Below are 26,970 nucleotides of genomic sequence, written 5' to 3'. Positions count from 1 at the left end.
CATCATAGTACCCTCCAAACTCGTCATTAAGCCTGAGACCCTGGGTCTCGACCCCGCCCTGTGCAACTGGATCCTGGACTTTCTGATGGGCCGCCCCCAGGTGGTGAGGGTAGGAAACAACATCTCCACTCCGCAGATCCTCAACACTGGGGCCCCACAAGGGTGCATTCTCAGCCCTCTCCTGTACTCCCTGTTCACCTATGAAGGGGTAGGCTTGATTACCAAGATGGCTTACAGGGAGGAGGTGAGGGCCCTCGGATTGTGGTGTAAGGAAAATAACCTCACACTCAACGTCAATAAAACAAAGGAGATGATCGTGGACTTCAGGAAACAGCAGAGGGAGCACCCCCTATCCACATCAACGGGACAGTAGTGGAGAAGGTGGAAAGTTTTAAGTTCCTCGGCATACACATCACAGACAAACTGAAAGGGTCACCCACACAGACAGCGTGGTGAAGAAGGCGCAACAGCACCTCTTCAACCTCAAGAGGCTGAATAAATTTGGCTTGTCACCGAAACACAAACTTTTACAGATGCACAACCGAGAGTATCCTGTCGGGCTGTATACCCGCCTGGTTTGGCAACTGCTCTGCCCACAACCGCAAGGCTCTCCAGAGGGTAGTGCGGTCTGCACAATGCATCACCGTAGGAAAACTACCTGCCCTCCAGGACACCACCACCTGATGTCACAGGAAGGCCAAAAAGATCAAGGACAACAACCACCCGAGTCACTGCCTGTTCACCCTGCTATCATCCAGAAGGTGGGGTCAGTACAGGTGCAACAAAGCTGGGACCGAGAGACTGAAAAACAGATTCTATCTCAAGGCTATCAGACTGTTAAACAGCCGTCACTAACATTGAGTGGCAGCTGCCAGCATATACAGACTCAAATCTCTCGCCACTTTAATAATTAATAATTGGACATAATACATGTATCACTAGTCAAATTAAACAATGCCACATTATATACTGTTTTAAATACCCTACCTTAATCATCTCATATGTATGTACTGCACTCTATACCATCTACTGCATCTTGCCTATGCTGCATGGCCATCGCTCATCCATATATACAGTGGGGAGAACAAGTATTTGACACACTGCCGATTTTTCAGGTTTTCCTACTTACAAAGCATGTAGAGGTCTGTCATTTTTATCATAGGTACACTTCAACTGTGAGAGACGGAATCTAAAACAAAAATCAATTTTTAAGTAATTAATTTGCATTTTATTGCATGACTTAAGTATTTGATCACCTACCAACCAGTAAGGATTCCGTCTCTCACAGACCTGTTAGTTTTTCTTTAAGAAGCCATCCTGTTCTCCACTCATTACCTGTAATAACTGCACCTGTTTGAACTCGTTACCTGTATAAAAGACACCTGTCCACACACTCAGTCAAACAGACTCCAACCTCTCCACAATGGCCAAGACCAGAGAGCTGTGTAAGGACATCAGGGATACAATTGTAGACCTGCATAAGGCTGGGATGGGCTACAGGACAATAGACAAGCAGCTTGGTGAGAAGGCAACAACTGTTGTCACAATTATTAGAAAATGGAAGAAGTTCAAGATGACGGTCAATCACCCTCGGTCTGGGGCTCCGTGCAAGATCTCACATCGTGGGGCATCAATGATCATGAGGAAGGTGAGGGATCAGCCCAGAACTACACGGCAGGACCTGGTCAATGACCTGAAGAGAGCTCGGACCACAGTCTCGAAGAAAACCATTAGTAACACACTATGCCGTCATGGATTAAAATCCTGCAGCGCACGCAAGGTCCCCCTGCTCAAGCCAGCGCATGTCCAGGCCCATCTGAAGTTTGACAATGACCATCTGGATGATCCAGAGGAGTGGGAGGTCATGTGGTCTGATGAGACAAAAATAGAGCTTTTTGGTCTAAACTCCACTCACCGTGTTTGGAGGAAGAAGAAGGATGAGTACAACCCCAAAAACACCATCCCAACCATGAATCATGGTGGTGGAAACATCATTCTTTGGGGATGCTTTTCTGCAAAGGGGACAGGACGACTGCACCGGATTGAGGGGAGGATGGATGGGGCCATGTATCGCGAGATCTTGGCCAACAACCTCCTTCCCTCAGTAAGAGCATTGAAGATGGGTCGTGGCTGGGTCTTCCAGCATGACAAAGACCCAAAACACACAGCCAGGGCAACTAAGGAGTGGCTCTGTAAGAAGCATCTCAAGGTCCTGGAGTGGCCTAGCCAGTCTCCAGACCTGAACCCAATAGAAAATCTTTGGAGGGAGCTGAAAGTCCGTATTGCCCAGCGACAGCCCCGAAACCTGAAGGATCTGGAGAAGGTCTGTATGGAGGAGTGGGCCAAAATCCCTGCTGCAGTGTGTGCAAACCTGGTCAATAACTACAGGAAACGTATGATCTCTGTAATTGCAAACAAAGGTTTCTATATCAAATATTAAGTTCTGCTTTTCTGATGTATCAAATACTTATGTCATGCAATAAAATGCAAATGAATTACTTAAAAATCATACAATGTGATTTTCTGGATTTTTGTTTTAGATTCCGTCTCTCACAGTTGAAGTGTACCTATGATAAAAATGACAGACCTCTACATGCTTTGTAAGTAGGAAAACCTGCCAAATCGGCAGTGTATCAAATACTTGTTCTCCCCACTGTATATATATATATGTACATATTCTTATTCATCCCTTTACACTTGTGTGTATAAGGTGGTTGTTGTGAAATTATTAGATTACTTGTTAGATATTACTGCACTGTCGGAACTAGAAGCACAAGCATTTCGCAAGACTTACATTAACATCTGCTAACCATGTTTATGTGACCAATAAAAATGGATTTGATTTGATAATGGGTGCATGCTTATTAGTAACTATTAGTAACATTTCAAAAATGTGTCAAGTGCCGTGTCTTTTTGCTCCTCATTACCCACCATGGACTAACACATATGATTTAGATCAACAGCATAGGAATCACTACAAAACTTGTTGAAACTTTGGTTTTCCTTGATATGGCTACTATATTGGGATCACTACATCCGATGGATCTGGATACTGCTTTCAAGCTAATTTATGCAGCATCAGTAAAGATGTGATCAATACATAATGATGATTTCATTCCTGTGCTGTTTGTAACTACCCTGGTACGTTGACTGATAACCTGAACCAAGTAGCAGGTACTGGTTACCGTTTGAATTTCTTTCTTGAGTAGGCAGCTTGATGAAAGCCAGTCAATATTTAAATCGCATACATGATCAAACATTTCACACATGTTATTCAGATACTGACTGTTAGCACTTGGTGGTCTATAGCAGATGAACCTGTAGCCATATTAACTCAACATTATTTAACGTGAGATCCTGTCTAATCTTTACAGGAATGTGGTTCTGAATATAAAAAGCAACACCGCCATCAGCATTTATATATTTCCTGTAGATGTTATAACCTTGTATTACTACAACTGTATCATCAATGCTATTATCTAAGTGAAAGTCAGAGAGTCAGAATATGAATGTCATCAGTCCGCGCTGCCAGATCGTAACCTCTGCTCATTCTGTTTGCTCTGACTCTGGTCCCTGTCTCCAGTCCCACGTCTCGTCAGTACTGCTACCCTGTCCTGGACCCCCACTCTACTGCTTCCTTGGATTCCTCTCCCGGTCTGCTGACCCAGCCTCAACTCCCATCGCTCCAGCCTCAGCCTCACCCCCTAGCTCCTTGCAACCCGCCCAAGCTTTCCCTGGCCTGCACCCCTTCGTCCCCGTTTGTCAATAAATACCTTGGTTACCTTGGTTACCAGTCTCCTCGTCTGAGTCTGCTCTTGGGTTCACCTGCTCCGCTTCGTGTAACAACAGGCCAGATATTATGGGTCTTTCGTTAGTGTCTAGCAGAGAGTCAATCAGCTCTTTAAAATCCAGTTGTTCAGAGCTGCCCTTCATAATGTCATTAAAACCCACATGGACTACGATAGAATCGATTTCCATGTCCTGATGTAGTACACTCGGAAGCAGCTTAGTAATGGCATTTACTCAAGCTCCGGGATAGGACATTGTTTTTGCACCAGGAACAGTCAAGTTTCTTACCATGGTGCTGCTCAAAATCACTATGAAGTGTTGTTGATGAGGGACTCCGCACATATATATTTGAAGAAGATCTGAGCTTTGATGGAAAGAGGTTGCAGAGGTGGTGGAACTGATCAAGCATGGTGCACAAAGACCACTATCTCACAGTCAATCCCCAGCCACCATACACGATCGCATATAGCATCTTTAAGTTTGATCATCCAAAGGGGCCTCATGTTTTCTATTATTGCATGACGTCCTTGTAGGGAGTTGGGATTACTTTGCAGTTTCCCAGACCAATGCATGAGTCACCCCAGAGTGAGAGCTCATACTTCACATGCAGTCCAGTTCAGGTGTCACATGGGCTGGCCAGCCTTGGGTGGTAGCAAAATAGGTACATAAAGTATCTCTTGACTTATTCCACATTTTATTGTGTTAAAGCCTGGATTGAAAAAATATTTCTCACCTATCTGTACAAAATGTTAGCACAATTATTGACAATAAAATGCAGAAATATATAACTTACATAAGTATTCAAACCCCTGAGTCATCATTTTGGAGAAGCAGCTTTAGTGGCAGTTACAGCTGTGAGTCTTTCTGGGTAAGTCTCTAAGAGTTTTACACACCTGGATTGTACAATATTGACCTACTATTCTTTTCAAAATTCTTCAAGCTCTGGCAAGTTGATTGTTGATCATTTCTGGAAAGTTATTTTCAAGTCTTGCCATAGATTTTCATGCCTATTTAAGTCAAAACTGTAACTAGTCCACTTCGGAACATTTAATGTAGTCATGGTAATCAACTCCACTGTAGATTCGGCATTGTATTTTAGGTTATTGTCCTGCTGAAAGGAGGATTTGTCTCCCAGTGTCTGATAAAAAGCAGACTGAACCATGTTTTCCTCTAGGATTTGTCCTGTGCTTATAGCTGTATTTTTATACTAAGAAACAAGCATAACCATAACATGATGTAGCCACCACAATGCTTGGACATATGCAAAGTGGTATGTTGTGTTGGATTTGCCCCAAACATAACAGTATTCAGGGCAATTAGATTTTTTTACACATCTACCTATCAATGCCCTTCTTTGCAAGGCAGGAGTAAAACTACAAAATGTGGAAAAAGTAAAGGTGTGTGAATACTTTTTAAAGGCACTGTATGAGGGCAATGCATGCCAGCACTTTCCAGATGCCATTTTGGCTGTTGAAGGACCTCCTGACATGTGGCAGTCCAGTTCGATGGTGTCTTTGTCTTTATTAAATGCCAGAATGTGATTCAGGATGACATTGACATTGAAATGGTGTGTTCGTTGAAAATGTCAGTGAAGACACTTGCCAGTTGGTCCACGCTTGCTTTGGGTTCACGTCCTGGTAATCCGCCTGGCCCGCGGCTTTGTGAATGTTGACCTGTTTAAAGGTCTTGCTCACATCGGCTACCGAGTGTGTGATCACACAGTCGTCCAGAACTGCTGGTGCTCTCATGCACGCTTCAGTGTTGCTTGCCTGGTTCAATGCTTTATGAGCATGTCATCATGTGTGGTTGCATCCTCCCCATACGCCATAATGTCACCAAGTCAACATATACAGCAACTCCAGCGCAGACAGCCAGGATGGTGGACAATATTTATTTTTTAAATAAATAAATGTGCCAGCTGAACCCAAACAGCATAAGAGTGCTGTTTGGAGGGCCTTGGTCAGGGAGGTGATCAAGAACCCAATGGTCTCTCTGACAAAGCTCCAGAGTTTGTCTGTGGAGATTGGAGAACCTTCTAGAAGGACAACCATCTCTGCAGCACTCCACCAATAAGGTCTTTATGGTAGAGTGGCCAGATGGAAGCCACTTCTCAGTAAAAGCCACATGACAGCCCATTTGGAGTTTGCCAAAAGGCACCTAAAGGACTCTCAGACCATAAGAATCAAGATTCTCTGGTCAGATGAAACCAAGATTGAATGTTTTGGCCTGAATGCCATGCGTCACGTCTGGAGGAAACCTGGTACCATTCCTATGGTGAAGCATGGTGGTGGCAGCATCATGCTGTGGGGATGTTTTTCAGCAACAGGGGCTGGGAGACTCATCAGGATTGAGTGAAAAATGAACGGAGCATAGTACAGAGAGATTCTTGATGAAAACCTTCTCCAGAGCACTCAGGACCTCAGACTGGGGTGAAGGTTTACCTTCCAACAGGAGAATGACCCTAGACACACTGCCAAGACAATGCAGGAGTGGCTTCGGGACAAGTCTCTGAACTGGCCAGTCAGAGCCCAGACTTGAACCTGATTGAACATCTCTGGAGAGACCTGAAAATAGCTGTGCAGCGACGCTCCCCATCAAACCTGACAGAGCTTGAGAGGATCTGTAGAGAAATATGGGAGAAACTCTCAAATACAGGTGTGGCAAACTTATAGCATCATATCCAAGAAGACACGACACTGTAATCGCTGCCAAAGGTGCTTCAACAAAGTACTGAGGAAAGGGTCTGAATACTTATGTAAATGTAATATTTCAGTTTTTTATTTAATACACTTGCAAATATTTCTAAACACCTGCTTTTGCTTTGTTATTATTTGGCATTGTCTGAAGAGTGATGAGTGGATTTAAAAATATATATATTTCAGAATAAGGCTGTAACGTGACAAAATGTGGAGTAAGTCAAGGGGTCTGAATACTTTCCAAATGCACTGAAGTTGAATTGGACAAACATAGTATTGAGTACATGTATATAAGTAAAGTAAACAATTCTGAAACATGTCTCATTTAAAACATGTACACTGAGTGTAGAAAACTTTAGGAACACCAACTCTTTCCATGACAGGTGAATCCAGGTGAAAGCCAAGATCCTTTATTGAGGTCACCTGTAAAATCCACTTCAATCAAATCAAATCAAACTTTATTTGTCACATGTGCCAAATACAACAAGTGTAGACCTTACCGTGAAATGCTTATACAAGCCCTTAACCAACAGTGCAGTTCAAGAAAGTTAAGAAAATATTTACCAAATAAACTAAAGTAAAAAATAATAAAAAGAAACTAAATATAATAACAATAACGAGGCTGTATACAGGGGGTACCGGTATCTAGTCAATATGCGGGGGTAAAGGTTAGTTGAGGTCATTTGTACATGTAGGTAGGGGTGAAGTGACTATGCATAGATAATAAACATCGAGAAGCAACAGTGTAAAAAACAAATGGAGGGGAGGGGGGTGTCAATGTAAGTAGTCCGGTGGCCATTTGATTAATTGTTCAGCAGTCTTATGGCTTGGGGTAAGCCTTTTGGTCCTAGACTTGGCACTCCGTTACCGCTTGCCGTGCAGTAGCAGAGAAAGCAGTCTATGACTTAGGTGACTGGAGTCTTTGACAATTTTTTGGGCTTTCCTCTGACACCGCCTAGTATATAGGCTCTGGGTGGCAGGAAGCTTGGCACCACTGATGTACTGGGCCATTCGCACTACCCTCTGTAGCGCGTTACGGTCAGAAGCCGAGCAGTTTCCATACCAGGCGGTGATCAGGATGCTCTCGATGGTGCAGTTGTATAACTTTTTGAGGATCTGGGGACCCATGACAAATATTTTCAGTCCCCTAAGGTGGAAAATGTGTAATCGTGCCCTCTTTACGACTGTCTTGGTGTATTTGGACCATGATAGTTCATTGGTGATGTGGACACCAAGAAACCTGAAACTGTCGACCCGCTCCACTACTGTCCCGTCGATGTTAATTTTGGCCTGCTCGGCCCACATTTTCCTGTAGTCCACGATCAGCTCCTTGTCTTTCTCACATTGAGGGAGAGGTTGTTGTACTGGCACCACACTGCCAGGTCTTCGACCTCCTCCCTAAAGGCTGTCTCATCGTTGTCGGTGATCAGGCCTACCACTGCTGTGTCGTCAGCAAACTTAATGATAGTGTTGTCGTGTTTTGCCACGCAGTTGTAGGTAAACAGGGAGTACAGGAGGGGACTAAGCACACACCCCTGAGGGGCCCCAGTGTTGAGGATCAGTGTAGCAGACATGTTGTTGCCTACCCTTACCACCTGGGGGCAGTCCGTCAGGAAGTCCAGGATCCAGTTGCAGAGGGAGGTGTTTAGACCCAGAGTCCTTAACTTAGTGATGAGCTTTGCGGGCACTATGGTGTTGAATGCTGATATTCAGGTGGGAAAGGGCAGTGTGGAGTACGATTGAGATTGGGTCATCAGTGTATCTGTTGGGGCGGTATGGAAATTGGAGTGGGTCTAGGGTATCCGGGAGGGTACTGTTGATGGGAGCTATGACGAGCCTTTCAAAGTATTTCATGGCTACCGACTTGAGTGCTGCGGTCAGTAATCATTTAGGCAGGTTATCCTCGCTTCCCTGGACACAGGGAATATGGTGGTCTGCTTGAAACATGTAGGTAACATCAGACTGGCTCAGGGAGAGTTGAAATGGTCAGTGTAGACACTTGCCAGTTGGTCCGGACATGCTCTGAGTACACGTCCTGGTAATCCGTCTGGCCCCCGTGACTTTGTGAATCTTGACCTGTTTAAAGGTCTTCCTCACATCGGCTACCGATGAGAGTTATTACACAGCCGTCCAGAACAGCTGGTGCTCTCATGCATTCTTCAGTGTTGCTTGCCTCGAAATGAGCATAAAAGGCATTTAGCTCATCTGGTAGGCTCGCGTCACTTGGCAGCTCGCGGCTTAGTTTCCCTTTGAAGTCCGTAATAGTTTTCAAGCCCTGCCATACCTGACGAGCGTCATTGCCGGCCAGTGTAGTTCGATTCAATCTAAATCCTGTATTGACACTTTGATTGTTTGATGGTTCAACTTGGTGCATAGCGGGATTTCTTATAAGCATCCAGAATAGTGTCCTGCTTCTTGAAAGCTCCAGCTCTGGCCTTTAGCTCAATGTGCATGTTGCCTGTAATCCGTGGCTTCTGGTTGGGATATGTACGTACGGTCACTGTGGGGACGACATCGTCTATCCACTTATTGATGAAGCCGATGAATGAGGTGGTATACTCCTCAATGCCATTTGATGAATCCAGTCTGTGCTAGCAAAACAGTAACTTAGCATCCACGTCATCTGACCACATCCGTATTGAGCGAGTCACTGTTACTTCCTGCTTTAGTTTTTGCTTGTATGCAGAAATCAGGAGGATATAATTATGGTCAGAATCAGTGTGTAAAGGGTGGGAGACAGGTTGAAAAAAATATTTTTAAGCCTTGAGACAATTGAGACATGGATTGTGTATGTGTGCCATTCAGAGGATGAATGGGCAAGACAAAAGATTGAAGTGCCTTTGAACAGGGTATGGTAGTAGGTGCCAGGCTCACCGGTTTGAGTGAGGAAGGAACTGGAATGCTGCTGGGTTTTTCACGATCAACAGTTTCCTGTGTGTATCAAGAAGGGTCTACCACCCAAGGACATCCAACCAACTTGATACAACTGTGGGAAGCATTGGAGTCAACATGGGCCAGCATCCCTGTGGAACACTTTTGACACCTTGTAGAGTCTATGCCCCGACATATTGAGGTTCTGAGGGCAAAAGGGGGTGAATCTCAATATTAGGAAAGTACTCCTAATGTGTTGTACACTCAGTGCATATACAGGGAAAGCGGATACCTCGTCAGTTGCACAACTGAATGCATTCAACCAAAATGTGTCTTCCACATTTAACCCAACCCCTCTGAATCAGAGAGGTGCGAGGGGTTACTTTAACCCAACCCCTCTGAATCAGAGAGGTGCGAGGGGTTACTTTAACCCAACCCCTCTGAATCAGAGAGGTGCGAGGGGTTACTTGAACCCAACCCCTCTGAATCAGAGAGGTGTGAGGGGCTGCCTTAATCGACGTCCACAGTGCCTGGGGAGTAGTTGTTGCAGAACGGCAGATTTTTTTTTCCCACCTTGCCGGCTCAGGTATATTGTAACGATTTTCACATAAAGTCTACAGACCTTTGACAAAAAATATATGACAGTTTTCACTGTCCAAGACCACTTGTTTTCCTTAGAGACAATTACAATAGCCACAACCTTAGCCGCCGGAAGTAATTTAGGGGAGGGGGTGGTGTGATTTATTTTGCAGACGGGGGGAGGGGGGTGGCGACACAGAGGTCAATATCAGTACGCTAATACAAGACTAGGTAAAGCCATTGCACTACTTTTGTGAATTAAAAAAAAACTTAATGTATTTGCATTTACCAACATTTGTAACTTCAATCTGATAATTATCTGTACAAAACAATACAAATGATTTCTGTGTGAAAACTGAAATGGTCTATTCATTCCTTTTACTAGACAATCTTATCCAGAGCAACGTACATTAGTGAGTGCGTACATCATCATACTGGTCCCACGTGGGAATCGACCCCACACCCCTAGCAATGCAAGCAGCACGCGCTACCAACTGGGCCACATCATCACATCACATCATCACAAAACACTTGATGTCTCAATGTACTCAATTACTGTATTGGTCATTGTTTTTCCATCATGATGATGGAGATTCTACAGGTACAAACCCCGATGACCAGCCTATGTACAATACAGTAATGTACATTTACATTAAGTGGTTTGTAAGGATGGTAAATTTATGCTGCACAAAAAGTGGTTGTTTTTCATGTTATTTGATCAGGAAAAATATTCAATTTGATGTAATGTTTGAGAACAGGGTTTTGTTCTTTCTGGATTCCATTAGAATGTCAGAATCACAGAGAATCGGACATAGCAGCAACTCTTACAATTCCAACTATTGAATCCTGCAAGATACTGTTCTTCATTATACAACCACTTTTTTTTGCCAAAACAGAGATAATAATATAATATATTGATATTTAAGTATTTTTTTTGCCCGTGCTACAGACATCTATTTCGGTCCACAAATACAGGACTAGCAAATGCCCAGCAGTACTTTTGTGGAAAAATATATCTAAAAAAAGATATTCATATTTTTTATGAATATATTTTTTATTCAGATTTATCAGGTGGTGCTGCAGCAACCTCAGCACACCTACTTCCCGCAGCTATGGCCACAACATTTAAAAAACTGTATGACTCTATGTATTTTTGTCATGCAGGAGCATACACCACTGAATGAGAGCCCACTTGACATGTAAAGTTGTCTATTAATCAGCTACCAAAAAGTAAAGCTTAGATTCAACATAAATATTCATTGCTGATATTTCACCCTAAAAGCATGCAGGCATTATTCTGCATGCATTGGATGAGGGGCGGGGGTCACAAGGCATTAATCTGCACGCTTTGGAAGAGGGCCGGAGGTCACAAGGCATTATTCTGCACGCTTTGGAAGAGGGGCGGAGGTCACAAGGCATTAATCTGCACGCTTTGGAAGAGGGGCGGGGGTCACAAGGCATTAATCTGCATGCTTTGGAAGAGGGGCGGAGGTCACAAGGCATTAATCTGCACGCTTTGGAAGAGGGGCGGGGGTCACAAGGCATTAATCTGCATGCTTTGGAAGAGGGGCGGGGGTCACAAGTCATTATTCTGCATGCTTTGGAAGAGGGGCGGAGGTCACAAGGCATTATTCTGCACGCTTTGGAAGAGGGGCAGGGGTCACAAGGCATTATTCTGCACACTTTGGAAGAGGGGCGGAGGTCACAAGGCATTATTCTGCACGCTTTGGAAGAGGGGCGGGGTCACAAGGCATTAATCTGCACGCTTTGGAAGAGGGGCGGGGGTCACAAGGCATTATTCTGCACGCTTTGGAAGAGGGGCGGGGGTCACAAGGCATTATTCTGCACGCTTTGGAAGAGGTGCGGGGGTCACAAGTCATTATTCTGCACGCTTTGGAAGAGGGGCGGAGGTCACAAGGCATTATTCTGCACGCTTTGGAAGAGGGGAGGGGGTCACAATATCTATAAATGTAACCTCTTTGCAGTACAATATTTTTTCACAACCATCCATTTGATAATTGGGAGTCATTAGAGATGTGAAAAAACATGTTTGTGTTTTGTTCTACCTGGGGTAAGGGTATCTCAAAAACTCACACTCTTTTATAGGATTGGCCACTAGCCTAGTCGTCTCAAATTGATTTTATCCTGGTCTTCTGCACTAATCTGAAAGAAAAAATACAAGAGTTGAAAGCAATGTGTCAGAGGTTATTCTCCAACTATTTCACATCAGACCAAGTGAAGGACAGGAGAGGAGGGACAACTATTTCACATCAGACCAAGTGAAGGACAGGAGAGGAGGGACAACTATTTCACATCAGACCAAGTGAAGGACAGGAGAGGAGGGACAACTATTTCACATCAGACCAAGTGAAGGACAGGAGAGGAGGGACAACTATTTCACATCAGACCAAGTGAAGGACAGGAGAGGAGGGACAACTATTTCACATCAGACCAAGTGAAGGACAGGAGAGGAGGGACAACTATTTCAGACTATGTAGATCAAGACCCATGATCAAGGACGTCATTCTGCTTATATCTTGTAAAAACCCATGTGACACAATGTTATATTTGTAATCTTGCCTGAGTCATGTCCTCTCCTCAGGTAGCTATGTGTAACAACAACAATACCTGTGAAGTGGAGATCCTCCAAGCCGTGGGCTACCTTCCTGTGTTCCTGGTGGGCTTGCTACTCAACATGGCGGTTCTACGCGTCTTCCTCGCCAAACGAGCCATGTGGACCGACACACACGTCTACATGCTGAACCTCGCAGCAGCCAACTGCTCCCTCGTGTTCTTCCTCCCCTTCCGCATCTACAATGCCTTCCACCGTCTAGACAGAACACACTTCTGCACCTTCCTCATCTCCACACATTACATCAACATGTACGCCAGCATCCTCACGGTCACCGCCATCAGCATCCACCGCTACCTGGCGGTCAAGTACCCGTTCCACACCAGAACATGGCGGTCAAAGAAGGTGGCTGCGGTGGTGTGTGGGACCATATGGGTCACCGTAGTAACGATTTGTGCCGTGTTCAGAAAAGACAACGATCCTCGCAAACTGATTACATGTTATGAACTATCTCAAGAAAGCACGTTGTCAGTTGAGTTCCTTGTGGTTCTAGAGGTGCTGGGGTATCTTCTGCCAGTTTTGATTTTAGTGTTCTGTTCCACACAGACCATAAGGGTTCTAATGAAGGAGAAGAATGAGGATGAGGATACCACTGTGGAGAAGAGGAACATTATTGGCATAGTAACAGCCAACCTGATCGTCTTTGTGGTCTGCTACACACCCATCCATCTTGGGTTTCTGCTGAGATTCCTTTTCAAAAAAAATAAATGGGAATCTTTCAAATTAGTGCGTGATTTTTGGCTAGTTTGTGAATGGATCGCTACCACAAACTGCTTCCTGGATTCCATTAGTTATTACTTTATGTTGAAACAGTTTTATTTTGAAAACAGCAGATCAGCAGTGAACACACACGACCAACAATGAGTCATCATACCCCTCCCTTCATGTTCTACACCACCACAATAATGTCATCATGTTTTTGTCAACATTTCTTTCATTAAAATAATGTATTAAATGGAGTGTGTGTGTGCACGCGAGAGTACTTGCATGCGTGGGTGTGTTTGTGTGTGTGTGTGTGTGTGAGAGAGATGTGTGGTTGCCAATGCAAACACATAATGAATGTACCATGAATGATATAAATAGACTATTTACATGGACATGGGCTTTAGTTGAACTTTTAGATGGGCAATATGTTCTATCACAGTGAGGTCTGGAGAGGCTTGTTTCAGTCTGCTCAGTAGGTGCTAAATTGTGTCTGTTATGTCATCAAAGCTGCAGTATAAACTCGATATCAAGCCAAGCCATAGAGCGGGGATGGGCAGCTTAGCACCCTGAGTGTTTTGTGTGTGGTGCTCAAACACATCTGAATAAATTAATTGCAGTCTAGAGACAACAAATGTACAGTAATTCATTGATTTGACTTAGAATGGTTAGTGCCGGGCTAGAGCAAAAGCCTGCACACATTACAGCCCCCTCAAGGATCAGAGTTGATCACCGCTGGCGTAAAGACATATTACTGTACTCATGTAAAACATAAAGGTGTCTAGACTGATTCAAGGAGCACTCTAACACAAAGGCAATGCCCTAGCTGTTAATGAAATCAACTCTAACATGCAATGATTCACCACCCAATCACATAGGGTGTGTGTATCTCAATAGGATAATGTGGCCTCCTCTACTGGTCTCTTTCAATGAATCTGCCTTGACCTGAAAACCCAGGATACATGAGAATATGATAGATTCCAACTGTGAGCTGTCCACTTCTTTCATATCGGTGCATCTGAAGGTAAAGAGATGAGAGGACGCCACGGTAGAACGCTGAGACGCACCCATGGAGTTATTGGCCGAGTTCGAGAGGATCATAAACACAACGTATCATGGGTAAATTGTGACTAACTGACTGATCTACAAATAATTATCAGTCGTTATTTATGATGCAAGGTGATTTGTAGATCAGTGAGTTGGCAGTCCCCTTGCGGTCATTTTGATGCTCGAGAACACAGCCAATCTCATCGATGGCTCTTTCCTCACCTGCAAAGACTAGTTTCCACCACCATCTAGTGGTGATAGAAATGGTTGCTTGAAAGAATCCTACTGTATAACATTACAGTCAAATTAACAATCCATAAAGATACAACAAAGATGAATACATATTCATTGTTTATTAGAATAATAAAGAATATATTGACAGGGTTGTCCATATTAACTGACTGCTGTATCCTCTCACATTAAGTGTTTAATGTGTGTGTGTGTGTGTGTGTGTGTGTGTGTGTGTGTGTGTGTGTGTGTGTGTGTGTGTGTGTGTGTGTGTGTGTGTGTGTGTGTGTGTACAGCCGTAAATCATAAATCAAATAATCTGGAGACCTTTTTCATTCAGCTCAGCAGGACAAGCCTACGATTCTACTCTTTTTAGAAAGGAAACAGCAACCCTCAGCTTCCAGTCAAAGGTAAATACTGTAATTCCTGTACTTGCATCTCAGTGGTGGCTGGTGGGAGGAGCTATAGGAGAACGGGCTCATTGTAATGGCTGAAATGGAGTACATAGAACTGCATCAAACACATCAAACATGTAGACAACATAAGTCAGACACTGTTCCATTCCAACCATTACAATGAGCCCGCCCTCCTATAGCTCCTCCCACCAGCCTGCTCTGTTACATCTCATTGATATCACAGTCAACCAAAACCAACACGTCAAAGGCCTGTGTCAAGGATGAAAAAACAACAACCTTAAAACCACATGGATAAGATACCTTCAAATAGATTATTTACACAAATATACATAGATATTGTTACAGTACAACTACTTTTCAAATAAGAAAAATAAAAGTTATTGTGCTTTTCCATGATGTATTACTGCACAGTATTATGAACAGGAAGTAGCCTTTGACTCTAAGGTTCGTCAGTATGACAGTTTGTTGGTGTGGAGGAAAACAATCAATACTTTGCAAGAGTATTTCAGGAAAAACTGACCTAAGTGATGAACTACTGTTTATAAGTGGTTTATAAACAGACTGTCATTGTCATCAACTTTATCAAATGGATAAGAGCAGCAAACTCAAAACAGGTATGAAAGAAAATCAATGTTCAGTATGCTATCTGAAGGCAACATTGTGAAGTTCCTCATTGTACACAGGAACTGGACACATTTGAACAAATTATACAACATCACAGTATCAAATGTATAAAGAATCAAATGTACTGACATGGTTTTTATGGCACTTGAAAATATGTTTCCTTTTTGCTTCTGTGGTCCATATGTCACCCAAAAGTACAGTTTAGAATGTTGGCACATAATATTGTATTGACAACAAAGGGTGAAAAGTCATCGGCATGGTGTGATTATGAGTGTCTTGTAACTGTGGCTCGGTCTTGAAACAACACCCCATGTGTGACGTCATCATTGTGCTCCTTCAACAGTAACACAGACATCTGACTGGGGTTGGGTCTTTATATACAAGTCATTACTGCTCAGGTTTACAACAGAACTGAACTCATTTTCCTTCTGGATGTAACTGGAGCTGTGGCTCTGTTGACTTGGGAATGACAGATCGCATCTTCTTCCTTGTCTCAGTATTGTCTCTCTCTTTCTCAATCTGCCTTTCTGCTTCTCTCTCGGTCCTCCTGCCTTTCTTCTTTTCCCTCTGACTTTCTATCTATCCATGTCTCCATGATCACTTAAAGTAATGGAAAGTCTCCCATTAGACACTTTGACGGGTAGAATGTATGGTCCCATTTGAGCTCTGGGAAAATGTCGATTAACATGGATGAGTAAGAGCCAGGACAGTCGTTTAAATCACAACCATAGTGATTATCAATCACACACATAGCCAGTGCATCTGCGTGCACACACACGCACGCACGCACGCACGCACGCACGCACGCACGCACGCACACACACACACACACACACACACACACACACACACACACACACACACACACACACACACACAGGTCAGTTTTAATAAACCCACCCTGCAGGGGACCTGATATCGTGGTTGGTCAGGGGGACATTGATTCCCTTGATTCCCAGTGTATGTGAGTCGAGAGGGGGTGTATAGTACCACTTCTAACCTGTCTCACTGGGTCATACAGTACCGCTCCTAACCTGTCTCACTGGGTCATACAGTACCGCTCCCAACCTGTCTCACTGGGTCATACAGTACCACTCCTAACCTGTCTCACTGGGTCAAACAGTACCGCTCCTAACCTGTCTCACTGGGTCAAACAGTACCGCTCCTAACCTGTCTCACTGGGTCATACAGTACCGCTCCTAACCTGTCTCACTGGGTCAAACAGTACCGCTCCTAACCTGTCTCACTGGGTCAAACAGTACCGCTCCTAACCTGTCTCACTGGGTCATACAGTACTGCTCCTAACCTGTCTCACTGGGTCAAACAGTACTGCTCCTAACCTGTCTCACTGGGTCATACAGTACCGCTCCTAACCTGTCTCACTGGGTCAAACAGTACTGCTCTTAACCTGTCTCACTGGGTCAAACAGTACTGCTCCTAACCTGTCTCACTGGGTCGTACAGTACCGCTCCTAACCTGTCTCACTGGGTCATACAGTACCGCTCCTAACCTGTCTCACTGGGTCGTACAGTACTGCTCCTAACCTGTCTCACTGGGTCATACAGTACCGCTCCTAACCTGTCTCACTGGGTCGTACAGTACCGCTCCTAACCTGTCTCACTGGGTCGTACAGTACCGCTCCTAACCTGTCTCACTGGGTCGTACAGTACTGCTCCTAACCTGTCTCACTGGGTCGTACAGTACCGCTCCTAACCTGTCTCACTGGGTCATACAGTACCGCTCTTAACCTGTCTCACTGGGTCATACAGTACCGCTCTTAACCTGTCTCACTGGGTCATACAGTACCGCTCCTAACCTGTCTCACTGGGTCGTACAGTACCGCTCCTAACCTGTCTCACTGGGTCATACAGTACCGCTCTTAACCTGTCTCACTGGGTCGTACAGTACCGCTCCTAACCTGTCTCACTGGGTCGTACAGTACCGCTCCTAACCTGTCTCACTGGGTCATACAATACTGCTCCTAACCTGTCTCACTGGGTCATACAATACTGCTCCTAACCTGTCTCACCGGGTCATACAATACTGCTCCTAACCTGTCTCACCGGGTCATACAATACTGCTCCTAACCTGTCTCACTGGGTCATACAGTACCGCTCCTAACCTGTCTCATTGGGTCAAACAGTACTGCTCCTAACCTGTCTCACTGGGTCATACAGTACCGGTCCTAACCTGTCTCACTGGGTCGTACAGTACCGCTCCTAACCTGTCTCACTGGGTCGTACAGTACCGCTCCTAACCTGTCTCACTGGGTCGTACAGTACCGGTCCTAACCTGTCTCAATGGGTCGTACAGTACCGCTCCTAACCTGTCTCACTGGGTCAAACAGTACTGCTCCTAACCTGTCTCACTGGGTCATACAGTACCGCTGCTAACCTGTCTCACTGGGTCATACAGTACCGCTCCTAACCTGTCTCACTGGGTCGTACAGTACCGCTCCTAACCTGTCTCACTGGGTCGTACAGTACAGCTCCTAACCTGTCTCACTGGGTCATATAGTACCGCTCCTAACCTGTCTCACTGGGTCATACAGTACCGCTCCTAACCTGTCTCACTGGGTCATACAGTACCGCTCCTAACCTGTCTCACTGGGTCGTACAGTACCGCTCCTAACCTGTCTCACTGGGTCATACAGTACCGCTCCTAACCTGTCTCACTCGGTCATACAGTACCGCTCCTAACCTGTCTGACTGGGTCATACAGTACCGCTCCTAACCTGTCTCACTGGGTCATACAGTACTGCTCCTAACCTGTCTCATACAGTACCGCTCCTAACCTGTCTCACTGGGTCGTACAGTACTGCTCCTAACCTGTCTCACTGGGTCATACAGTACCGCTCTTAACCTGTCTCACTGGGTCGTACAGTACCGCTCCTAACCTGTCTCACTGGGTCATACAGTACCGCTCTTAACCTGTCTCACTGGGTCATACAGTACCGCTCCTAACCTGTCTCACTGGGTCGTACAGTACCGCTCCTAACCTGTCTCACTGGGTCATACAGTACCGCTCCTAACCTGTCTCACTGGGTCATACAATACTGCTCCTAACCTGTCTCACCGGGTCATACAATACTGCTCCTAACCTGTCTCACCGGGTCATACAATACTGCTCCTAACCTGTCTCACCGGGTCATACAATACTGCTCCTAACCTGTCTCACTGGGTCATACAGTACCGCTCCTAACCTGTCTCATTGGGTCAAACAGTACTGCTCCTAACCTGTCTCACTGGGTCATACAGTACCGGTCCTAACCTGTCTCACTGGGTCGTACAGTACCGCTCCTAACCTGTCTCAATGGGTCGTACAGTACCGCTCCTAACCTGTCTCACTGTGTCAAACAGTACTGCTCCTAACCTGTCTCACTGGGTCATACAGTACCGCTCCTAACCTGTCTCACTGGGTCGTACAGTACCGGTCCTAACCTGTCTCACTGGGTCGTACAGTACCGGTCCTAACCTGTCTCACTGGGTCGTACAGTACCGCTCCTAACCTGTCTCACTGGGTCGTACAGTACCGGTCCTAACCTGTCTCACTGGGTCATACAGTACCGCTCCTAACCTGTCTCACTGGGTCATATAGTACCGCTCCTAACCTGTCTCACTGGGTCATACAGTACCGCTCCTAACCTGTCTCACTGGGTCATACAGTACCGCTCCTAACCTGTCTCACTGGGTCGTACAGTACCGCTCCTAACCTGTCTCACTGGGTCATACAGTACCGCTCCTAACCTGTCTCACTGGGTCATACAGTACCGCTCCTAACCTGTCTCACTGGGTCATACAGTACCGCTCCTAACCTGTCTCACTGGGTCATACAGTACTGCTCCTAACCTGTCTCATACAGTACCGCTTCTAACCTGTCTCACTGGGTCGTACAGTACTGCTCCTAACCTGTCTCACTGGGTCATACAGTACCGCTCTTAACCTGTCTCACTGGGTCATACAGTACCGCTCTTAACCTGTCTCACTGGGTCATACAGTACCGCTCCTAACCTGTCTCACTGGGTCGTACAGTACCGCTCCTAACCTGTCTCACTGGGTCATACAGTACCGCTCTTAACCTGTCTCACTGGGTCATACAGTACCGCTCCTAACCTGTCTCACTGGGTCGTACAGTACCGCTCCTAACCTGTCTCACTGGGTCGTACAGTACCGCTCCTAACCTGTCTCACTGGGTCGTACAGTACCGGTCCTAACCTGTCTCACTGGGTCGTACAGTACCGGTCCTAACCTGTCTCACTGGGTCATACAGTACCGCTGCTAACCTGTCTCACTGGGTCGTACAGTACCGCTCCTAACCTGTCTCACTGGGTCGTACAGTACCGCTCCTAACCTGTCTCACTGGGTCGTACAGTACAGCTCCTAACCTGTCTCACTGGGTCATATAGTACCGCTCCTAACCTGTCTCACTGGGTCATACAGTACCGCTCCTAACCTGTCTCACTGGGTCGTACAGTACCGCTCCTAACCTGTCTCACTGGGTCATACAGTACCGCTCCTAACCTGTCTCACTCGGTCATACAGTACCGCTCCTAACCTGTCTGACTGGGTCATACAGTACCGCTCCTAACCTGTCTCACTGGGTCATACAGTACTGCTCCTAACCTGTCTCATACAGTACCGCTCCTAACCTGTCTCACTGGGTCGTACAGTACTGCTCCTAACCTGTCTCACTGGGTCATACAGTACCGCTCTTAACCTGTCTCACTGGGTCGTACAGTACCGCTCCTAACCTGTCTCACTGGGTCATACAGTACCGCTCTTAACCTGTCTCACTGGGTCATACAGTACCGCTCCTAACCTGTCTCACTGGGTCGTACAGTACCGCTCCTAACCTGTCTCACTGGGTCATACAGTACCGCTCCTAACCTGTCTCACTGGGTCATACAATACTGCTCCTAACCTGTCTCACCGGGTCATACAATACTGCTCCTAACCTGTCTCACCGGGTCATACAATACTGCTCCTAACCTGTCTCACCGGGTCATACAATACTGCTCCTAACCTGTCTCACTGGGTCATACAGTACCGCTCCTAACCTGTCTCATTGGGTCAAACAGTACTGCTCCTAACCTGTCTCACTGGGTCATACAGTACCGGTCCTAACCTGTCTCACTGGGTCGTACAGTACCGCTCCTAACCTGTCTCAATGGGTCGTACAGTACCGCTCCTAACCTGTCTCACTGTGTCAAACAGTACTGCTCCTAACCTGTCTCACTGGGTCATACAGTACCGCTCCTAACCTGTCTCACTGGGTCGTACAGTACCGGTCCTAACCTGTCTCACTGGGTCGTACAGTACCGGTCCTAACCTGTCTCACTGGGTCATACAGTACCGCTCCTAACCTGTCTCACTGGGTCGTACAGTACCGGTCCTAACCTGTCTCACTGGGTCATACAGTACCGCTCCTAACCTGTCTCACTGGGTCATATAGTACCGCTCCTAACCTGTCTCACTGGGTCATACAGTACCGCTCCTAACCTGTCTCACTGGGTCATACAGTACCGCTCCTAACCTGTCTCACTGGGTCGTACAGTACCGCTCCTAACCTGTCTCACTGGGTCATACAGTACCGCTCCTAACCTGTCTCACTGGGTCATACAGTACCGCTCCTAACCTGTCTCACTGGGTCATACAGTACCGCTCCTAACCTGTCTCACTGGGTCATACAGTACTGCTCCTAACCTGTCTCATACAGTACCGCTTCTAACCTGTCTCACTGGGTCGTACAGTACTGCTCCTAACCTGTCTCACTGGGTCATACAGTACCGCTCTTAACCTGTCTCACTGGGTCATACAGTACCGCTCTTAACCTGTCTCACTGGGTCATACAGTACCGCTCCTAACCTGTCTCACTGGGTCGTACAGTACCGCTCCTAACCTGTCTCACTGGGTCATACAGTACCGCTCTTAACCTGTCTCACTGGGTCATACAGTACCGCTCCTAACCTGTCTCACTGGGTCGTACAGTACCGCTCCTAACCTGTCTCACTGGGTCGTACAGTACCGCTCCTAACCTGTCTCACTGGGTCGTACAGTACCGGTCCTAACCTGTCTCACTGGGTCGTACAGTACCGGTCCTAACCTGTCTCACTGGGTCATACAGTACCGCTCCTAACCTGTCTCACTGGGTCGTACAGTACTCAAATCACCCAATGTTCTACCCTTCTCTCAACACATCGCGTCAGCTCTGAAATGACTGGCCATTAAAAAGTACATGGAGTGGAAGGGATGGAGTGATGAAGTGAAGGAATGGATGGATGGAGGGATGAAATGGTGCCATGTCATTAGAGAGAATGCCTGGCTGGCAGAAATAGTGCTGACATTCCAGTCCGGCCCAGTGAGGGTGAGTTATAGTCCCTTGGTCCCAGTGAGACAGGTTAGGAGCGGTACTGTATGACCCAGTGAGACAGGTTAGGAGCGGTACTGTATGACCCAGTGAGACAGGTTAGGAGCAGTACTGTATGACCCAGTGAGACAGGTTAGGAGCAGTACTGTTTGACCCAGTGAGACAGGTTAGGAGCGGTACTGTACGACCCAGTGAGACAGGTTAGGAGCGGTACTGTACGACCCAGTGAGACAGGTTAGGAGCAGTACTATACGCCCCCTCTCGACTCACATACACTGGGAATCAATGTCCTCCTGACCACGATACCAAGGACTGGTCCCCCTGCAGGGTGGGTTTATTCCAACTGACCTGTAAATGTGTGTGTGTGTGTGTGTGTGTGTGTGTGTGTGTGTGTGTGTGTGTGTGTGTGTGTGTGTGTGTGTGTGTGTGTGTGTGTGTTGGGGAGGCAGCTGGAGGGCAGGCTATTAAATCTTCATTGCCGCTTCCTTTCGACACTCTTCATCAGATATTCTCGTGACATTCAGAGTCAGAGTCAGAATGACCTCAGTGTCACTGAGAGAGAACAGTCCCGCTCTGCAAAAACTGTTTGAATCAACATTGTTTCCACGTCATTTCAACCCCAGAAATCTATGTGATGACATTGAATCAACGTAGGGGAATTTGGTCTTGTTTTCACCCAACTGTTCACCTAAATCCAATGACCTGGTGACATTTTCTCGTTGATTTCACATTAAATTCACGTTATTATGAACCAAATCACAGTTTTGGTTGAGTTGTAAATCAAGTGTAAATCAAAAGTAGACGTTGAACTGACGTGTGAGACCAGGGGGGTGTCTGCTTCATTCACCTGCAGCAAGATGCTTCAAAGTAACGTGTTTACAATTCATGTTTCAGTGTCCTCCATTGTCTTATTGTCAGAGAGTGCCAATCAGTCTGCACTGGAAGGTGGACAAAGTACACTGTGTAGGAGTGATGTCCACTGGGTCTCGTCTTCTGACACCTGACAGTGGGCTCTGTGGCCATGTTGTTCGGTCAGTCCTTGTTGCCCTGTTTGCTGCACAGGGAAGTGTCTGTCTCTGGGTCTCTTTGCATGTTCCTTCCTATTCATGGTTCTCTCTTAATGTGTTCTTTTGGAAGAATTCTGCTGTCTAGCAAACTCTTCCTTCCCTTTTCTCTTTCCATCTCCATACCTCTTTCTCACCTCTTTCAATCCCTCTCTCTCTCTCTCTCTCCTCCTCTCTCCCCTCTCTAAGCAGCCAGAGGGGAGAGGAAGCTCTGCAATGCAGACACAGCAACAACCTCACTTTCACTGACCAATCACAGCCAAGCAGGGTATGAGTGACAGCAGCATCAACCAGTCACAGAGAGAACAGCCTCAGGAGTCTGCCAGCGAGAACAGCCTCAGGAGTCTGCCAGCAAGAACAGCCTCAGGAGTCTGCCAGCGAGAACAGCCTCAGGAGTCTGCCAGCGAGAACAGCCTCAGGAGTCTGCCAGCGAGAACAGCCTCAGGAGTCTGCCAGCGAGAACAGCCTCAGGAGTCCACCAGCAGCGAGATACAGAGATATCCGGAGGACTAAATGACAATGACAGAGAAAGAGGTCAGAGAGAAAGAGAAAGTGAGAGAAAAGGTAGAACAGACAGAAAGAGAACGATATAGAAAGAGACATGGTTTCCCTGCTTGATCACTGCCCGTTGTGAGTCCTCTCATTCGAACTCTTCTTACTCAGCAGCTGGCTGAGATCCACCAGCTCCCCCAGCTCTCCTCTCCCCAAGGCCCCTCTCAGCTGAGACCTGCCAGGCCCGGGTGTGTGGTGCTGGGCTACGTACTGCTGGCCTTTGATGGTGGGCATGGAGGATGGAGGTACAGGGACCATGCCCTGGCTGCTGAGGATGTAGCCTTCCTGGGGAGGCCAGCGGAGTGGCAGGGGCTCCCCAAACTCCATAGGGGCGCTGGGGGCTGACACCACCCTCCTCCTATCCGGAGAATCCTGGGGGGTCATGGGGTACACATACTCCCCTGCCGACTTACGAAGCGCCGACTTTGGTGTCCCACTTCTGCCCTTCTCCCCCCGGGGCTTGCTCAGGCACACGTAGTGCTGGCGAGGAGTCTCCCCTACTCTTCCTCGCTCCTCACCCCCGTGCCTCCCTCCTCCTCCCCCCTGAAATAGTCTGGTGGTCAGGTAGACAGCGGTGGAGGGGTGTGGGGGGCAAGGGAGAGGGCAGGGAGACGCCAGCCCCATGGTACTCCCTCCCAGGTAGGTCTGGCTGTTATCCCACCCCCCTGATCCAGAATCAGACAGCCTGAGTCCACGTCTTTTATGCTGGGGCGTGTGCTCCGGAGTAGGCAGGAACCCTGGGTCCAGCTCCCCTGACTTCCCCCAGCCGTTGGGCATCACAAACAGGGTCTCCCCGCCCTGAGAGCAGGGTCTATCGCCTCCTCCCTGACGGGTCACACTGAGGACCGATCCCCCCATCCCTCCTCCTGACGTCAACATCCCCCTCTCCTGGCGCTGGATAGTGGACTGGGGGGTATTGTTGCCGTGGCGACGGTTTCCAGGCTTGTGGGCCATAATCCAGCAGACAGCCAGGCCCGAGAGCGCCGCACCGATGGTGAAGGCTGAGATTGCAGATGCCACCAGCAGGTTGAGGGAGACCAGGCTCTCTGGCTCGATCAGCAGACTCTGCTGTATGGCACCTTTAGGGGAGAGAGAAGACAAGAGAAAGGGATCACTAATCTCGGACACCTACAACTAAAGTCTTGTGTAACTGCATCAGATGCTCGATTAAGTTCTTAGGGGGGACGTGTTAAGTCTCACGAGACTAGATAAGTCCCCACCCCACTCAATGAAAACTGTCAGACATTTTCGGCCAAGCTATGGGCCAAATGTCACCTCCCCTTTGGAATTTCAAAACGATGCGAGCACCTGTGAAATTGTGATTTGTCCAAATGATCAGTGACAAAGAGTCAGCGTACCAGAACAAAGTTCCTTGCTAGTCGTTGTATCCCAGAGTCGACAGATGCTACACTACCATTTCCATTCCGTGCATCTGTCCCCGAGAGATAAGGCTAATGGCAAGAGAGAATATAAAAACGCTTAACATTAAACCAGTTATCTCAGTCCTTTATTCTCCTCTACCTCTGTGTACTCATTCTCCTTTATAAATCTCTCCACTCTTGTTATTGTCACATTTTTAGATGTTTTATCCTTCAGAACCTAAACATTATTTGCCTGATGTCAAGGATTATTATTATTATTATTGCTATATTGTATTACCCAAGAGCTTAATCTTATTCTCTATTACCGTAATCTACCATAACATTTCATAACGGCAACAGATAAGCATCACCTTTCCTTTGTCCTTCACCAGTGTTTTGTCCAGCACAGCCTTGTGGTTCTGCTGGCTGGGCTGAAAGCTGCACTAGTCATCAGTAAAGAGAGGAAGACAATAAAACAGACCAACTCTTCTCAGTGTTCCCATTCTGTAATAAGGAGGGCTCTGGGCAAGCCAGTGAGTTTCTCCCTAAAACACGTCATATATTTCAGTTCATGATTTCCACCACTCGAATCACCCCCATCTGCACAGACACAGCACATGTCTGTCCTGGACCTAGTTTTGGATCTATGCTTTCACCACTCTCCATTAAACAGCCCGACTCTGCAGTAAACAGGCCTATATCCGGGTTAGAAAGCTAAAGCTCTGCAACTAGAACAGATCAGGTTCTAAAGAGTGATAAATAACAAATGAGATTGCAATGTTCTGGCAAAGGAATGTATTAATTGCAGGTTAGAGGTTATAGATTTATGATAGATATTATAGATGGGATATTATGGACTTTGGAGTTTGGAACAGATTGCAGGTTCTATAAAATAGATGAGGTTGTAATGTTCCTGAATAAGAACACCCCCAGATTATAGATCTGTGATAAAACAGATTAGATTGCAGTGTATAATTGGAGATGGAACAGCTTGCAGGTCCTGGAACAGTTTGCTGATGAAAAGCAGAGACATCCTAATTGAGACAGAGACAGATTTGAGGAGTGTTTGTTAGGAGCCCATAAACGAATCAAAGTTAAAGACGTTCTCTTATGCCCCGCCAGAAGCTCAGTTTTGAGTACTGTGCACAGAGTTTGGTCCTCATTTCTGTTTTGTACATATTTTTCTGGCAAGTACTTGTCAAACTGTAGCAGACAGTCCTTGACAGCAGAACACTGTCTCAGAATAAGTCTCAGTCCCGTGGGCTTTAATTCGCTGATCAAGACGTTCGCTCCTCTGTCAACCAATCAAAATGCATTTATTGTCATGCTGGGAGGCTTCTGACAGACACTAATCTTAGGAGAGGGAATTCAAAGCCCTGACATTTCACACTAGCTAATCCCATTACTGACGGACTGAAAAACATTGCAATTTTCTGTCACCACTGTAAATGCAAATACAATACACACATAAACACAAACAACCAATATAAATTAATGGTATGTAGAATTATTTTGATAGGTTGGAGTCATTACATTTACATTTACATTTAAGTCATTTAGCAGACGCTCTTATCCAGAGCGACTTACAAATTAAAACTCTTTTTCAATCACTACACAAATGTCTTGTTAACAAACTATGCTTTTGTCAAGTCAGTTTTTCCAACAATTGTTTACAGACAGATTATTTCACTTAGAATTTACTGTATCACAATCCCAGTGGGTTGACTATGCCTTTAAACAGCTTGGAAAATTCCAGAAAATTATGTCATGGCTTAGAAACTTCTGATAGGCTAATTGACCAAATTTGAGTCAATTGGAGGTGTACTTGTGGATGTATTTCAAAGCCAACCTTCAAACTCAGTGCCTCTTTGCTTGACATCATGGGAAAATCAAAAGAAATCAGCCAAGACCTCAGAAAAAAATCATAGACCTCCACAAGTCTGGTTCATCCTTGGGAGCAATTTCCAAACGTCTGAAGGTACCACGTTCATCTGTGCAAACAACAGTACACAGCTATAAACACCATGGGACCACGCAGCCATC

The 26,970-nt window shown here is 46.2% G+C and overlaps 2 protein-coding genes across 3 annotated transcripts in view; one reads left to right on the top strand and one right to left on the bottom strand.

Moving 5' to 3' along the window:
• Positions 1-25,309, top strand: part of LOC124009802 (G-protein coupled receptor 35-like) — a 30,294-nt gene extending 4,985 nt beyond the window's left edge. The window contains exons 3-4 of one of the 2 annotated variants that reach the window (XR_006834320.1): positions 14,885-14,954; positions 23,204-25,309. Coding sequence is in view for 1 of the 2 variants with exons in the window: in XM_046321979.1 (XP_046177935.1) it covers positions 12,544-13,431 (888 nt within the window). In the remaining variant the exon portion in view is untranslated. Of the gene's footprint in view, positions 1-12,537; positions 14,378-14,884; positions 14,955-23,203 lie in introns of those variants that run through there. The other variant, XM_046321979.1, reaches the window with a different exon arrangement.
• LOC124009801 (semaphorin-6B-like) overlaps positions 22,213-26,970 on the bottom strand; it is an 84,743-nt gene continuing 79,985 nt past the window's right edge. The window contains exon 17 of the mRNA XM_046321978.1: positions 22,213-24,645. Coding sequence (XP_046177934.1) covers positions 23,633-24,645 — 1,013 coding nt within the window. The 3' untranslated portion in view covers positions 22,213-23,632. The remainder of the gene's footprint in view (positions 24,646-26,970) is intronic.

The sequence above is a fragment of the Oncorhynchus gorbuscha genome, linkage group LG22 (assembly GCF_021184085.1).
Source record: "Oncorhynchus gorbuscha isolate QuinsamMale2020 ecotype Even-year linkage group LG22, OgorEven_v1.0, whole genome shotgun sequence".
In the NCBI taxonomy this organism is placed as follows: Eukaryota; Metazoa; Chordata; class Actinopteri; order Salmoniformes; family Salmonidae; genus Oncorhynchus; species Oncorhynchus gorbuscha.
Note: the sequence above shows the minus strand (reverse complement) of the source record. Positions and strands in the feature narration are given on the sequence as shown.